General features: G+C 43.9%; 1 protein-coding gene across 3 annotated transcripts in view; it reads right to left on the reverse strand.

The window, feature by feature from the left end:
* The window catches only part of IDE (insulin degrading enzyme), a 754,741-nt gene that overhangs the window by 211,149 nt on the left and 527,123 nt on the right, over positions 1 to 16,469 (reverse strand). For all 3 annotated transcript variants that reach the window (XM_069239810.1, XM_069239807.1, XM_069239808.1), the window contains one exon: positions 12,350 to 12,441. In XM_069239810.1, coding sequence (XP_069095911.1) covers positions 12,350 to 12,441 — 92 coding nt within the window. The remainder of the gene's footprint in view (positions 1 to 12,349; positions 12,442 to 16,469) is intronic.

The raw sequence follows: 16,469 nt of genomic DNA on the forward strand, positions 1-16,469 counted from the left end.
AAATAGGACAGTATGACCTCCTCCTGCGCCCGTATGGGATTATGGCCTTGCTGACAGCACCATATGTAGAATCTCTTCCACTTAAAAGCGTAGGAGCGCCGCGTGAAAGGCCGTTTGGACTCTTTCAAGATGTTCATGCACTCTTGCGAGAGCCCTAGGTGCCCATACTGCAGGAATTCAGGAGCCATGCTGTTAAGCTCAGAGAGGGTAGGTTGGGATGTAGAATCCTGCCCTCCATTCTGGTCAGAAGATCCGGTCTGCACGGCAGCCTCCTGTGAGGTTTTTCCGACAGGTTGAGGAGATCCGTGTACCAGAATTGTCGGGGCCATTGTGGCGCTATAAGAATCATTCTGGTCCTGGATCTGTAAAGTTTGTTGATCACTGCCGGAATGAGGGGAATCGGCGGAAAAGCGTAGAGAAATATCCCTGACCAGTCGATCAACAGGGCATTCCCTTGCGATCCTGGACGGTAGAACCTGGATGCGAAGTCTGGGCATTTCTTGCTTACTTCGTCTGCGAAGTGATCCAGTTGAGGCCGACCCCATTGCGCGAAGATGTATTCTGCGACTTCGCCGTGTAGGACCCAATCGTGAACGTCCTCCAGGTGTCTGCTCAGAAAATCTGCTTCCACGTTTTGCTGACCTGGCAGATGAACTGCTGTAATTGACATTCCTCTGGCCAGGAGCCAATGCCATATCGCTTGGGACTCTCGCGATAGGGGTAGGGTCCTCGTTCCCCCTTGTTTGTTCAAGTAATACATCGTGGTTGTATTGTCCGTCTGTATCAAGAGAGTTTTCCCCTGAATTAGCGGTATGAAAGACTTGAGAGCCAGATGGACCGCTCTGAGTTCTAGCAGATTGATGTGGTACTGCTTTTCCTTGTCTGACCACAGACCCTGCGCTTGAAAAGGACCCAGATGAGCCCCCCAACCCTGAAGAGACGCATCCGTTACTAGGGTGTCGGATGAAAGCACCTGGTGAAACGGAGCACCCACTGACAGGTGAGGTCTGTGCATCCACCATCTCAATGACTGAAGTGCTACCGCCAGTAGCTGCACCGTGTCCTCCCACCGACCTGTTCTTTGGCTCCAGTTGGTCTCCAATGCCTCTTGGAGGGGTCTCATGTGGAGTCTGGCATTTGGGACAATAAAGATGCACAATGCCATGGAGCCCAGCAGCGATGTCACCTGACGTGCCGTAGGTGTGTTGGCTCTCAACAGGTCCTGGCACTTCCTGTCTATTGAGGATAGTCGTTCCTCCGAAGGATACACTTTTTGGAGTTCTGTGTTTATGATAGCTCCTAGGTAGTGTAGATTCTGTGTTGGAATCAAGGTTGACTTCTGGTAATTGACCTGAAGACCTAGAGCTTCGCCAACTCCTAGTACAATGTCCCGATGACTTCTCGCCTGCTCCGGAGAAGAAGCCTTCAGTAGCCAGTCGTCTATGTACGGATATATGTATATCCTTTGTCTTCGAAGATGCGCCGCCACCACTGCCATACATTTTGAGAAAACTCTTGGGGCAGATTTCAGGCCAAAGGGTAGAACTCTGAACTGGTAATGCTGTAACGCTACTCGGAAGCGCAGGAATTTTCGATGTTTGGGAGCTATTGGTATGTGAAAGTACGCATCCTGCAGGTCGATGGAGCACATCCAGTCTCCCTGATGCAGTTGAGGGAAAATCTGGTGAAGCGCTAGCATTCTGAACTTCTGCTTCCTTATGTATTTGTTCAGCAGCCGTAGGTCCAGAATTGGCCTGAAAACACCCTCTCGACCCTTCTTCGCCACCAGAAAGTAACGGGAGTAGACTCCCTGTCCTCTGTGTGCAGGTGGAACCTTTTCTATGGCATTCTTTTTTAAGAGGGCGAGAGCCTCCTTGCGTAGCAAGCTGAGATGAGATGGATTGTTTTTGGTTGGTGGCAAGCGTGGTAGAGGCTGTTTGAAAAGAAGAGAATAGCCATGTTCGACAATATTGAGCACCCATTTGTCTCTTGTGATAGAGTGCCACTCGTGAAGATAAGCCGTAATACTTCCCCCCACCGGAGTGGTGTACAGTGTCGAGGGAAGCGAGATTTCATTGCTTGGTGGGTGCTTTCGGAGTGGACTGTTGAGGTCTACTTGACCCTCGCTCCCTTGTGTTTCTCCGTTGAAAAAGAGGGCGTCCCTGTCGTTGCTGTGACCTTTGCGACCAATGAGGGGTTTGAACCCTCTGCTGGAAAGGGCGCCTGTCATACGGCCTGTACCTCCGCCTGAAATCTTTCTTTCTTTCGAGGCCCACCGCCCTCATGGTATCCACCTCGGTCTTCATGCGGGCCATCTCTTCGTCTGCATGGGCACCGAATAGAGAGTTCCCGGCAAATGGAAGATTCAGGATGCGTTGTTGTGCTTCCTGTTTCAAACCAGTGAGCCTCAGCCAGGAAGATCTCCTTGCACAGATACCATGTGCGTACCCATGAGCAGCCAAATCCGCCCCATCTGCTGCCGCGCTGATAACCTGGTTGGATACCAGGCATCCTTCTTGTAGTATCTCCTGGAAATCTTGTCTGTCCTCTCTGGGCAATTTTTCTGTAAATCTACTGAGGGAGTCCCACAGAGAACGATCATACCTGCCCAGGAGCGCAGACGCACTGGAGACCTTCATTGCCGAAGCCGCCGTCCCGCATATCTTTCTCCCCAGAGAGTCTAGATGCCTGCTCTCTTTATCCGGGGGTACCGTGGATGAAAATGCCACCGAGTGGGTCTTTCGGGCGGCAGCTATTATAACCGAGTCCGGTGGCGGATCCTTCCTGAGGAACAAAGGGTCCTGTTCTGGAGCCTTGTATTTTTTGAGAATCCTAGCCGGGGCAGACTTAAGCGAGGATGGGGCCAGAAAAGTGTCCATGGTTGGCTGCAACAAACCAGGCACTAGAGGCAGCAACTTTTTCGACGCTGATCTCTGTTGTAGAGTCTCAAAGATGATTGATGAGGAGGTAGATGGTTCTGGAACCTTTATGTTGAGTTTTTGCGCTCCTCTTAGCAGCACCTCGTTGAATGTGGTAATATCATCCACCGGTGAGACTCTAGCAGGAGGTGAATCTGTCAGGGTGGGTGAGTAACGCCCGACAGATGAACTTGATGAAGACCAAGAGGGTGATCTTCTTCTTGACCAAGACCTGGATCTTCGTTGGGAGCGAGACCTGCTGCGAGACGCTGTAGCAGAGCGTCTAGGCCTCGCGGTCGGTTGGCGAGGAGTAGAACGAGCCCGTTCTGCCCTGGCTGTCGGTGATGGCGTTCTTGGCAGGGAGGCAGTAGGTGAATACATTCGCGAATATTGCGAATCTGGGGAGGCCGCTGGTCTGTTGAGGCTCTCCAGCCATCTCGGCGATAGATTGATGGGCGAGACATGCCCCGATGATGCCACTGTTGACCGAGAAGAGTCGCTCGGTATGGAGACCACTGGAGATGGCGCCTTGTCTGGCGTGGGGCGATGTTCTGCTCCCTGTGGGACAGGTAAAACCTGAGTCGACATCGATGTTTGTTTCGACGTCGAAGGGCGCCCAGCCGGTTGCTCTTGCCTCGACGTTGAGTGCCTCGACGTTGAGTGCCTTGACGCCGAACGGCGATCCTTGGACCTCGACCTGCTCGCCGTCGTGTGCCTCGACGTGGAGCGATGGGAGGTCGACGGTGGATGGCTCCCGTGCCGTCGTGGTGATTTCGACGTCGTGTGTCCTGACGTCGTGGGGCGCACAGCCTTTGGCGGCGATCGGGCACGCCGGCGATGGCTCGACGTCGATCGGCGGGCTACCGTCGACGGAGACCTGCCCCTGCGCTGATGTTCCCTCGACACCGTTCCCTTCGACGTCGGGTGTGTCGCCGTCAACGGCGATCTATGCCGGTGAGACGGTGGTAGCGACGACGTCGACGGTGAACAAACAGGTACTTTCCTACCTGCTGACGTCGACCGGGCCATTCTCTCCTGAGAATGGCCTTCTGGCTGTCTGGGAAGTGAGGAGGACGATGTTCTTTGCCTCTCCTGAAGCCCATGTAGCCGGATCTTCTCTCTGTCTTTCAGAGTCCTCCTAGACATGTTCTTGCAGTACTTACAAGTGTCAGGGCAGTGACTCTGAGGCAGGCACACTATGCACAGAGAGTGGGGATCTGACTGGGCCTTCTTCTTCCCACAAGCAGGGCATTTGACAAAAAGTGAAGGCATTTTTCTGTCAGAAAAAACCTTCCTAGCTCAGACAAAGATGTTATTTGTCGAGTGAAAAGTGAAAAAACGCTTTTTTAAAGAATTTTTCTGAGAAAAAACTCAGAAAAACTGAGAGCTCAATGCTCCAGGATCCTCTCAGAAGAAGCCGTAAAAAAGAACTGACCTAACTGTGAACCAACTGTCACCTTTCCTTCACCCCTGAGGCATGGTGGGATACTGGAGGTGCTCAGGGTCTTAAAGGCACGGTGCCAAAGTTTTTATGGTTCTCCTGTGTTAACCTGCATGCAGCCTATTGGCTAAGAATGCTTCATTGTTTTTCAATGCAGTTTTTTCTATTTTTTCTCTAGAGTTTGCTACTGCTTACTTCCCTAAGCCTAGTTTTAGGAGCTTGGGTACATATTTATTCTCTATTGTAGTCTTTAATATATATATAAAAAAAAAAAAAAAAGCTTCATAGAAATAAAGCATTTTAGCCTGTTTTTAACATGATAGCCTGCATGACTGTTTGTTGCACATGTATAATATGTGTATATTTTATATATGCTCCGGGGTCCCCGCACAAGGGCGGGAATATTCAATGTTTATGACTATTGATGAGGATCCCCTGGAAGAGAACCTCACTCGCACCACAACATAGCTAGAGACCCGCCTAGAGGACGCAGAGGGCCGGTCCTGCTGAAATAATCTTTGCTTCCTGGGCTTCTCAGAACCTGCCTAGAGACCTTCTACAGAACTATTCATGGACTCAAACAGCAATGCCTGCAATTCGATTGTCCAAATTCTTCTCACTGGAGGGGGCTCACAGGTTGCTGGGCCCGGAACCGAAACCAGGGGCTCCACCACATGCGATAACTTCACGCTTGTTTCATCACCGAGATCGAGACAATATCCTCCAGTATGTCCGAACACATGGCAGCACCACCCCATGCCCCCCAATATGAAGGCACTGCTATACAAATTTACCTGGACTACACCAGTAAGGTCAAGGAGCTTCGGCGGAGGTTCCTGGAGGTCAAACTAAGAATGCAGGACCAGAATCGCGCTTCTGGGTACAATACGACCGTAAGGCCCACTTTTTTGACACTCTGCGGTAGGCGACTGACTGGCTTGACTCATTAGGACTCACTGATGGTGATCAATTCTGTGACTGGAGAGATCCACGGCGTATTAGCAGCACAAAACCAACAATCCATGGAAGATGTTCTCACAACAACAAGACACAGAACCGGTACAACCAACGGGCTGCATTGCCGTAGCAGATTATGATACTGCAACCCAAAAGAGCACCAATTCAGACTCAGAACCCCTTTACTCCATTGAGCCAACTTTTAGAGTCCCTGGAAGAGAACGCCTAAGTGGGATGAATTCCCACAGACACTCCGAGCCATATCTGCTGACATCTGAGCAGTGAGGATGCTGGGGCCTGATGGAAAGAGACCTCGAAGGGGTGACAACACTTTTTCCCTGCACCCCCCCTCTTTTTTTCGCTGCACAAAACATGTAGAACATACCCATGATTGGTGCCAACAGAACGGGTGTCAGAGTAGGGGGTGAAGAAATCCGAGTACCCTGCCCCCTGGGACTTGCTGAGCTCCTTAGTGGGCGCCCAACAAGCAGGGACCGTGGGTGCTGGATTGAACGTACACTACATTGGACACCTATTATTTTTACTGCATATATTTAGTTCCAGGGATGGGTAATTGGGCTTGGTTCATCGTGGGGCTTAGGGGCCACTGCCTTTGGAAGTGGGGCAGTGGATTGAATTTCTCAGTTATGTTAAGTTGTTGCCACTTTTTTTGCCAGGAAGAGTTTGAACTACTCTCCTATTACTTATTCAATTACATGTATTATTGTATTCATTGTTCCCGATAGTAGGGGAGTGCTTCCGCAATGAGAGATACTTAGAGACTAAAATCAACTTACCAACACTTAAGTCAGTGCAATCAACGCACACCATACTATGGCTCCCAAGACACAGGCACCCCACTATAAACTTACGTTGTGGAATGTACAAGGGCTCGGAAACACGGTGAAATGCAACGGGATAATAGGCTATCTTTAAAGATGTACAGTAGCTATTGCATGTTTGCAGGAAACAAACTTATGAGGAGGACTGTATTAAGGCCCTCCAGAAATGATGGTGAGGGAAACTAGTGGCAACCTCCCACTCCGGTTGTGATAGAGGCACCCTGATCTGGGTGGCTCCAGTGATTCTGTTTAAATCCCCTAGACAGATTGTTGACCCGGACGGCCGCTATAATATCTTTGAAGGGACGTTAGATGCACACCCCTTATGTATAATCAACATATATGCACCCAACAAAGATGAGGAATTTCTGGGGTCGGTGCTCCGGGTGATGCAAATCTCCCCAGGGGATCTCAACTGTGTACTGGATGACGCGACTGATCGACACCCCCCCCTCGGGCGTGACAAGGGAGCTGCACCAAACTCTCCATAGCCTTAGTCTTATGGATGTATGGCGTCAAAGCAACCCCCAACTGTGCACATATTCCTGCCATACCGCAGCCACTAACACTTACAGTCACTTGGATTATTTTTTCATCCAAACATAGACAACACACCTCCTAACAATGATCCAATATCTGGCAAGATACTTAACTGATCACTCACTGCTCTTATTAACCTACTCCCTATGTAGACAGCCATCCAGGGTTCCACTTTGAAATCTGAATGTAGAGTCCTTAACGGATCCTGCCTTCCGAGCTGCAGGTGGAAGTGTCATTGAACCAATACTTTGGGTTTAACTGGAACAAGACTGGGAGCAGGGCCACTGAAAGGGGCGCCATGAAGGTGGTCCTAAGGGGGCTGTTTATTTCTACTGCAGTCGGGGTACAACGAACACTGAAACAAGAAAAATCAAAACAAGAGGTTGAACTTGAGTAACTGAAAGGAAGGCTTATTTCTGACCCGTTCCTGATACCATCTAGGGACGGAAAAACATAAGCTATTACAATTATGGGATCAGCTAGACAGATATGGTAGGAAGAAAATGAGACAACATTGCTAGTGCGAGGGGGTTAAGGCAGGAAGACTATTGTCCCAACTGATTAGGTCTGAATCAACATCCTCACTAATACTCTCACTACGCTATAGTACTGGTAAGGTACCCTATTCACAACACTCAATTATTCAAGTTTTCGCTACCCACATGAATACAGTATATACTAAGCCACAGTAGCGAGGCCACAGTGAAGACCTGATGAGTTATCTGAATCAACTATCGCTGCCATGTTTGTCCCGTGAGGATAGGGAGGTGTTAGGGGCCCCTACAACCAAACAAGACATAACGGAAGCTTTCAATTCTCTAAAATCGGCTAAGGTGTTGAGGGGGCGACCTGCCCTCTGTATTTTATAAATATTTTCCAGCTATACTGCTAGATCAACTGGCAGAAGTTTATGCAGCAACATACTAAAGAGGGGAACTCCCAGAATCAATGAACGAAGCATTGATCACCTTAATTCCAAAACCAGTTAGAACTCAACAGGAGGCTGGGTCTTATCTTTCCATAGCAATGCTGAACGTTGACCTTAAACTTGTAAGTCATGTACTGGTGGGCCTGGCTCCTTCCCTACTTGCCTCGTCTGATCTATGAAGATATGTTGGGGTTTATTCCGGGAAGGAACACCCTGAAAAACCTCCACTGTCTAGCCCATGTGATCCATGATCTACAGGTGCGGGTGGGGAGCTTTGCTTTGGCTTTTCTAGATATAGATCAAGCTGCGGAGAGTTTTAGCAACCGTAGGCTTGGGCACCACATACATTAATTGAATTAAATTGTTATATATCTGCCCAACAGCGAGAGTTCCGACGGGCGCTATTTATCGAATAGGGCGGTACCCATCAGGTATGCCCACTATCCCCCCTAATTTTTGCTATAGCTACAGAGCCATTAGCCTGCAGACTTTGACACACCATAATAAGATGGGGCATAAAGGTGGGGGGTCTACGGAACAGATAATATCCCTGTATGTGGAAGATGCCTTGATGTAACTAAGGCACTCAGACATTTGTATTGTATTAGACACTTATAGAGTGCATAGCTACCCTAGGGCATCCCAGCGCTATAGAGTACTACACATTATACAGCGGTGACAATGGTAAACATCTGTGCGAACAGTCAAGTCTTTAGCTGTTTGTGGAATGGCAATTCCAAATCAGCAGTCCGCAAGGTGGTAGGCATGGAATACATTTTGGTCCCAATCCTTTTAAACCTGTTGCAGGAGTACTGGGATTTCTCAGGATTGCAGGTATTTAAAAAGAAAGAAAAAAAAAAAAAATCGGTCCCTGTATCCCCTGGGTGACTTGGTGGGCCAAGCGTTGGAGGGTTGCACTCTGTACAGCTCCCCTTGGAAGACTGATGTTAAATACCTAGGCTTCCATGCCACACATGATGAACAACATTTTTATAATCTCAATCTAGGATCAGTCCTAGCAAGATTAAAGCCATCTATACAATTTTGGAAAACACCACATCTCTCACTAATGGACAAAATAGCACTGCTTAAAATGGTAGTATTGCCACAATGTCTCTGTATACGACGCAGGGTTTCTACTATGAGATGCCTCCGTCAGTGTTTTGGGAGCTGGAAGGACTACTGATCGACCTACTTTGACAGGGTAAACATTGTAGGGTTAGTCTATCCACACTTCGAAGAGAATGGGAGAAGGGCGGGTTAGAGGTGCCTGACCTCGAATTGTAGTATCTGGCCACCCAATTACAACATGCAGTACACTGGTTGGATGGGGAGCCTAACTGGGTGAGGGGACTGATCTCAGGCTCAAAGGGGACCCATCAATTAGGTGAACTCTTGATGAACGGCAATAGAATACCAAGCATACTCCCCATACTAATCCAGTTAATGGGTAGAATATGGGTAACACACAGTACAGAGAGTCATTAAGACAGTGCCTTATGCTCAAAACCTAGATATCTGCATAATACCCCCTTCGTACAGATGAAGCGGGTCATGTCCGTAATTAGTTGGCAGGAAGGTGGTTGCCTTACACTATCCAATGTCTATCCTGACAGCAGATCTATCACTTACCAACAAGGGCAAGACTTGTTCCATCTTCGTGTAGGGAACTTTCTGCAGTTCACCAAAATTGTAGCTCTGGCGAGACAACTGTGGCCTACCATTCCAGATGTGTCCACATCTACATGAACACAGAGTATACTCATATAAATGGTCGGGGCGTAGGCTTATAACTCATTTATACCGAGCACTGCGCTCAGATAAGCAATTGCGACCCCTACCAGTAGAAGACAGGTGGCACAACTAATTGGGAAAATAACTAACCCCCAAGGAATGGGGCAAGATACATATGGGTGTAAGAGAGGTGGCGGTTAGCGCCCACTTGAAGCTAATTCAATATAATTTTATACATATGACATATCTCACCCCTAGGTGTCTACATACTATCCACCCCTCTAGAGGCCACAAATGTTCCTAATGAATGTCCGTAATGCGGGATAGATGAGGCCAACTTACTCACTTATCATGGAGCTGCCCCCACAACACAGAATTTTGGGATAGAGATACTCCTCCAGTTGAAAGCAACTACGTGATGGGAGGTTCCGCTGGAGACTGAAAAATGTCTATTGTGTCTTCTTCCACACAATGACATCAAAAAACAAAAGTAGATGCTGAGTGTTGTGGTCACAAAACGGCGCATAGCTGTACACTAGTGCAGTCTCAGGGTCCAAACGAGAGATAAATGGGTGACAGATATGATAGAATGGGCAGAAGCGGAGGAGGTACACCTGCGTAGAACCAGAAGGGACAGCAAAGCACATGACATACTGACTGCCTGGGGGGAGGGAGGGGGGTGAATGACCAGGGTACGTCTTACATCTCCTGTTATACAATCTGGCATACACGTGTCCCAAGAGCAGACAGCACCGTATCCACTGCATGGGTAGTGGAGAGGAAAAAAGGTTTCGGTCTATTCCATATCCAAGATACAACCATAAAAATGGATTAAAAAGAAATTTGCAACAACTTTTTTATTTCGTTCGTACTGATTTATAGGCGATTGTAGACTCACTGCGGAAGCACGGGGGTAGGTAGGGGTTTGCTTGAGGGGTTTAAAATGATGTTTTACAGTTTATACACAATTTGCCAGATCAACGTTTAATAAAAAAAAAATATTAAAAAAAAGTCATAAACATGAAACACAGAATTTTCTTAAATAATTATCACTTATGGTTTGAATGCCTTCCAATTTGTATCAGACACTGGAATGGGTATATGGGGTAGATTTCAATGAACTATGTCCAGGAATCTGCAACATGTATTGTGATTTTAGCATGCATTTTTGTGTTCTACACATTGGATTTTTATGTTTCCGACTTTAATACACTTATGGGGAATTCATTTTCACAGCTCTGAAGAGGATTATCCCTCGAAACCAAAGCTGCCTTTGCTGTACCATAATTCCAAATAAAATCACTTTTGCAAAAATTATACAGTAATGACCAGTGTGGATTATTTTAGAGATAGTCAGTAAACTTATACCTTCTAAAAGGAACTGAGATCATCATATACCTCTCCAAGACTGAACTTTAATTTTGATGAAGACCATTTGGTTTGGTCTTGGAGGGGAAGGCACTGGGCCAGTTATCCTTTAATTCTGATTTGTTTCTAACGGAAAGACAATCATATATGGACCACAACAAATTCACAAACCCCAATTTCTTTTTAGGTTTATTCTTAGCTATATAGCTTAGTCACAATGTAAAGCCGCATTGAACACTAACAAGTCAACACCTTGTTGCTTATATCAATCAATGCCACAAAGAACAAACAGAACAAATTCTATGTCCATCCCCAAAACTGTTCCAAGAAGGTAAGAAATATTTTAGATCAATCTTTGGCATCTATGGAGTTAGAACAATATTCGAAGCAACAGCTTCCACGGAATCTTATAAAATCATAGGATGGACAATAAAATCCCTGTCCATTACGAGGCAAAATTGAAATCTTTAACACGATCAACACAGAGTACCAGCAGAAGCAATTTTAGACAACCTTGTCCATAGACTACAAACTAAACTCTTGATACACTGGTTGCTAGATTTAAAATCTCAGTCTTTGAGCTGATATACATTAATTTTAAATAGTATTTCTTAATTTGTTACTACATTTAAAATGTTTTATACGTTTTAAACAATATAATTGTATTGACAGTTGCTTAACACTGGATTAAAATATAATTCATATTGTTCTAGTCTAACAATAGCATTCTATGTTACTACTGTAAATGTTTGTTAGAAAATGTAATACAATGAAGATTTCATTCAGAGCACTGGAGTGACAACACCTACATCTACACAATGTCACGTTTAGGGAGGCATTGAAATCTAGCTGGAGCTGTGGCATCACTTTTCTGGTTTCTGTCTGGCAAATGAGGGAAATTTGTTACGTGAATAATCCGATGGTAGAAATATCAATCAGTATACACTGGTACAAAATAATATTTGCACCACGGCTATACTGAAGTTCATTCAGAAAGTTTACAAAGCAACCAAATAAGATATTTGCAATTTCCATTAAGAGTGTCTAAATGTAAACTGCTAGTTTTCCTTTCTTTTGGAACCAGCTTTATGAACACTGCAAACCTTCTAAGATCCACATACAAAAACAGTGTGTAAACAGTGCAGAGGAAGTAAGTACGTATCGCAACCATTCACGATATAATTTCACATTACATGTTAAAGCACATCAACGCTCATGTTACAATTTAAGAAGATATGATGTAGCCCATAATAATTACCTTGTTCTTACACTTGGATATGCACATAGAACACTTACATAAAGCTGTTTTTTTAACCAACTTTAGCAAGTATGTTTTTTATGAGGATGACATACCTATGAACAGCACGGAACTATCATTACAGACACTAGGAGAGTGGGGCATAATTGCAGAGGTAAAAAATGTTTTTTAAAAATCTGTACTAATGGCAGTAATGACTACTGAACAAGCCTGGACATTGTGATTAGATTTAAAATGCAATGGAAAATACAAGGAACATTTACACAAAAAAAGCCTTAAGGCGCGTAGATAGAATCATTGATTTTTCTTCACCATATTCAACAATAACTTGTTTAATATCAATTATTAATTTAAGGAACCAACCTGCTTTGTTATATTGCCATGTAGAAGTGCTTCAATGTGTAATCGTGATAAAAGTTGGGGTATAAAGGCCTTTAGTCGGGGAAGAGTGACATCTAAAATAAATATATAAACCAGAAAATAAAAATGCCACTTACTAATCAGTAATACCAAAAGTCAAGGGCTAATTAAAAAAGTAATAAGCTATTAACAAGAGTAGATGCAGTTTGTAAAAAAATGCATTGTTGATAATTGCATTACACGTTGGTAGTGACTTTGCTTAACCTGAACATTAAATGTGACCAAGATTCAGACAGGCAAAAACCTCAAAACATGAGCAGCATTGTATACGGAACCTTAGCATGAAAATAAGTCCATTATAATTCGCATAGACTTTGCAGTGGTAATCATTATCCCTACAAAGGAGAAGTTTACTGCAGTAAAGGCAGAAGCATACTATACTACAATTAACTACAAGTTGGTGTGTTCTCAACCGTCTCCCTTTGCAAACAATGCAAAGCTTCTTGGGGTTAACATATATATTTTACATGGACTATATTAAATAGATGCTTTAATTCCTCTATTAAACCCCAACTTTAATTTCCTTACTACAGGCAACTTGTGAAGTATACAGTCACCTGTAATAAAGGAATAACATAATCCCTCAACTGTATTAACTTTTTTTTTTTTACAATTGAGTTCAGATGCTACAATGCTTGCTGCCAGAGCCTGCAGTAAGGATGAAACGCAGGTCATGTAGCATAATTGAAACCACAGTTTAAACAATGAAAACGGGAAATGGGTTTTCTTTTTTGTGATATAACTGTTTAAAATGAAAAGCATTCAGCAGAGAGGGCATATTTAAGACAAACTGTTTATTTTTTCACACTATAGATCAGTGGTTCCCAACCTGTGGTCCGGGGAGCCCTGGGGGTCCGCAAAGCCTTCTCAGGGGGGCCGCGAGAGCTTAGAAAGTTCAAAAATATTAAAAAATATTGACATACTAGGTCCCCAGCTTCCACTAATGGCTCAGGCGGGGGTCCCCCGGATTCCAATGATGATTCAGTGGGGGTCCCTGGGTTCCATTAATGTTAAAGTGGGGGTCCACAGAAATGAAAAGGTTGGGAACCACTGCTATAGATCATTACATAAAAGATAGAAGCTCTATATGTTTCAACATCATTTTTTAAAATGTGTAATTTTTTAAAAATTGACTTCCATGAAACTGATCCTACTATTTTTGGCTGAAACTAGAAACTGCTTTTTGGGGTATCCAATTCCTACTTTTATTCTTCATGTCTGCAATAAATATGTAAGATCAAGACATCTGGATTTAGTCCGTTTGTGAGGGGGTGATATTGTGTTGACAAATTATCGCCCGCCTTACATTAAAAGTTTATTTAAAGTCACCTTGTAGTTTTGATGACCTTATAAAGGAACTCTGCTTTTGGCCTTGCAAACACGGTTGGCTTTGGAATCTGCAACACTTTTCTTTTTCAAAACTTTTGTTTTACTTTCTGATGAGTGCCAAATGACTCATTGCCTTATTCCCTGAAAACTACAATGCACAGGGACACAGTCAATATCAAATCACATATTTCCCACATCAGAATAAGAGTCAGTGTACTTGTATGTTAAAAAGAAAATCAACATAGTCTTGATCTTTGTGTAACGTTATTTTCCATTCTGTGTCACTTGTGAAACTTCAATACGATGATCTGCAAACCCATTATTACAGGTAGGTAAATGTTTGAATTTTCTGGCTTGTGTTGTGTGTCTTCCATAGTAAGTTTGCGACTAGAAATTAGCAGAAGACAAGGCAAACAGAGTTTTTAGAAGTGTTTGAAACAATTGCTCATTACCTGGCCTCCCCTTGATTTGTGGAGTTGTGGACAGATGACCATGGTGGCAAAGGAGCAACTAACAGTGGCTGATACTTTTATATGCATTCCTCCCGTAACCCTTGTGCTTTCTGAAGGGCAGCTCTACAGATGTCAGTTAACAGGATGTTCTCTAAAGTGCCACTGTAACACCTTTCTTGTGAGCAGGCAACTCATTTGAATGCATCTACCAATCCAATTAGAAGAGGGGCGTAGCTACCAATGATACAGCTATGGGTCAGAGCAGAAAGGGGGCCATTAAACAGGCTGTTTAACAGTTTGTCTTACCTAAAAGAAGATAACTTCAGGCCTGCCACTTATGTTCCTCCCATCAGCAGTTGGGCTCCTCCTCACTCCTTCCCCTTCTACTTCTTTGAGAGTTGTAAATTGTGGCTCTGTAAATTTATCTCTGGAGCACTTGTCATTTTGTCAATAGAAGCACAATTTCATAAGTTGTCTGTTATCTCACTGCTGTGTTACAGATGACTGCTCCAGTGCATGTCTCAAATGTGAACACAAGTGCTGCCTACAATGGAGGCCTCTTTGCAGAATCTCAAAAGGTAGGCCACAAAACACTACTGGCTGCCTTCGAGGGGCATATGGGAACACAAAGAAGTTAGCTCTGAGCAAAGTGCCTGCAGCGAGACAGCAATTGTTTAGAGAATATATATATTTATCAGCAGATTATGAACTTTAAACTTCAAATTAAAACAGACACTATGAGGTTGGACGGCAGTGGGTTCCACGTTTATCTGTTTTGTGTTTAAGTTCTGTAATCATACTATGATTTTTTAGAGCTGTAGCCAGAAGGTGTTTCTACATAAAACAGTGGCATTCATGTTTTCCACCTTGAAAGAAAGACCACATCGGTTTTCATGGTTTAACTCACTCAGCTATCAGGATTGTAACTGTATAGACCTGACCGGAAATACCATATATCCATGGTATTAACTTCTAAAACATTGTGGTGGTGACTTACTATACTTTTAAGATAGAAGAACTGAATGGTATGCCTGGTTACCAGTATTTCTGAAAAAGAGGAACAAGCATACAACTTGAAAAACTCGAAATATTAAAGACTGGGGACTTATTCCCGGAAACCAAATTCATGACTCCTGAAACTGGAATGTAACAGCACTACTCGTGTTTCTTTATTACAGGACTCAATGAGTCTTCAAGTTCATCGCTTCCTGAATTTCCCACTGAACCTATATTAGTCCAATTTACTAACATACTTAAGCAGTGTAATACACAGTTTCCCATTTATACACCTTATCCTGGAGCATTGTACCTGCAACTTTGACAAAAACTCAGCTGAAGTAGCAGGGTGATATAGATGGTGAAATCACTGATGACCAATTGTCATACTGCTAAACAGCTATTTAAAACGTCTCCCTGAGTGAAAGGCACGGACTAATACAGTTCAAATATATACAGAAATTCTATTACAACCCAGTCAGGCTACATAGTTATGGTCTAAGGGAAGAAGGCTGCTGACTGCAATGTCGGTAAGAGACAGTAGATTTTATGCATTCAGCATGACTTGCAATTGAACACAAAAGTTTCTGACCAATGGGTTAAATGAGCTCGGTAAAATGATACATATGAATATTGTACCTAATCCCCTGATATCATTACTTGGCTATGTAAAAGAAATATCCAGAGCTGGCATTAGTAGCCAAACAATGGGGTACAGGTCCTCCTTCCTACCACTGATGATTGGAATAATATTACCATGTCAGATAACTTTAATATAGTAACACCAGCTCATTCCAGACTTAAGGATATTTGGACATTGTTGCTTACGTATTTTGACAGTAGAATCCAAAATACATAATTATGGTCTGTGATGTGATCGTTATGAACTTGGATGTACCCACGAGGGAGTGGTAAATGTCTCTTTAAATGCTCTCAGACAAACTGCACACAGCCAATGTTTATTCATACAAATCCTATGCTTTACAATCTCTACAGCAACTGTTTCATGATTGTGATTGTCATACATATAAATTATCACAATTGGACCTGAATTGCTATGTTTCTCATATAACTTACTCTCTGGCATGTTATAATGGAAAAATAAAGTTAAAAAAATGAAGACAAAAAAACCTATAAAAGATGTTGGGCTAGTGCCACAGTTTAAACTTTTTGACTGTTACAGATTATTCCACTAAATCCAATCATGCAAACGTACGTTAAGTGATTCATTTATAGAAAAGTAGATAAATGGCCATGGTGTTTATGTACTGGTGCTTTTAAAAGCT

Source organism: Pleurodeles waltl, chromosome 6 (assembly GCF_031143425.1).
Source record: "Pleurodeles waltl isolate 20211129_DDA chromosome 6, aPleWal1.hap1.20221129, whole genome shotgun sequence".
In the NCBI taxonomy this organism is placed as follows: domain Eukaryota; kingdom Metazoa; phylum Chordata; class Amphibia; order Caudata; family Salamandridae; genus Pleurodeles; species Pleurodeles waltl.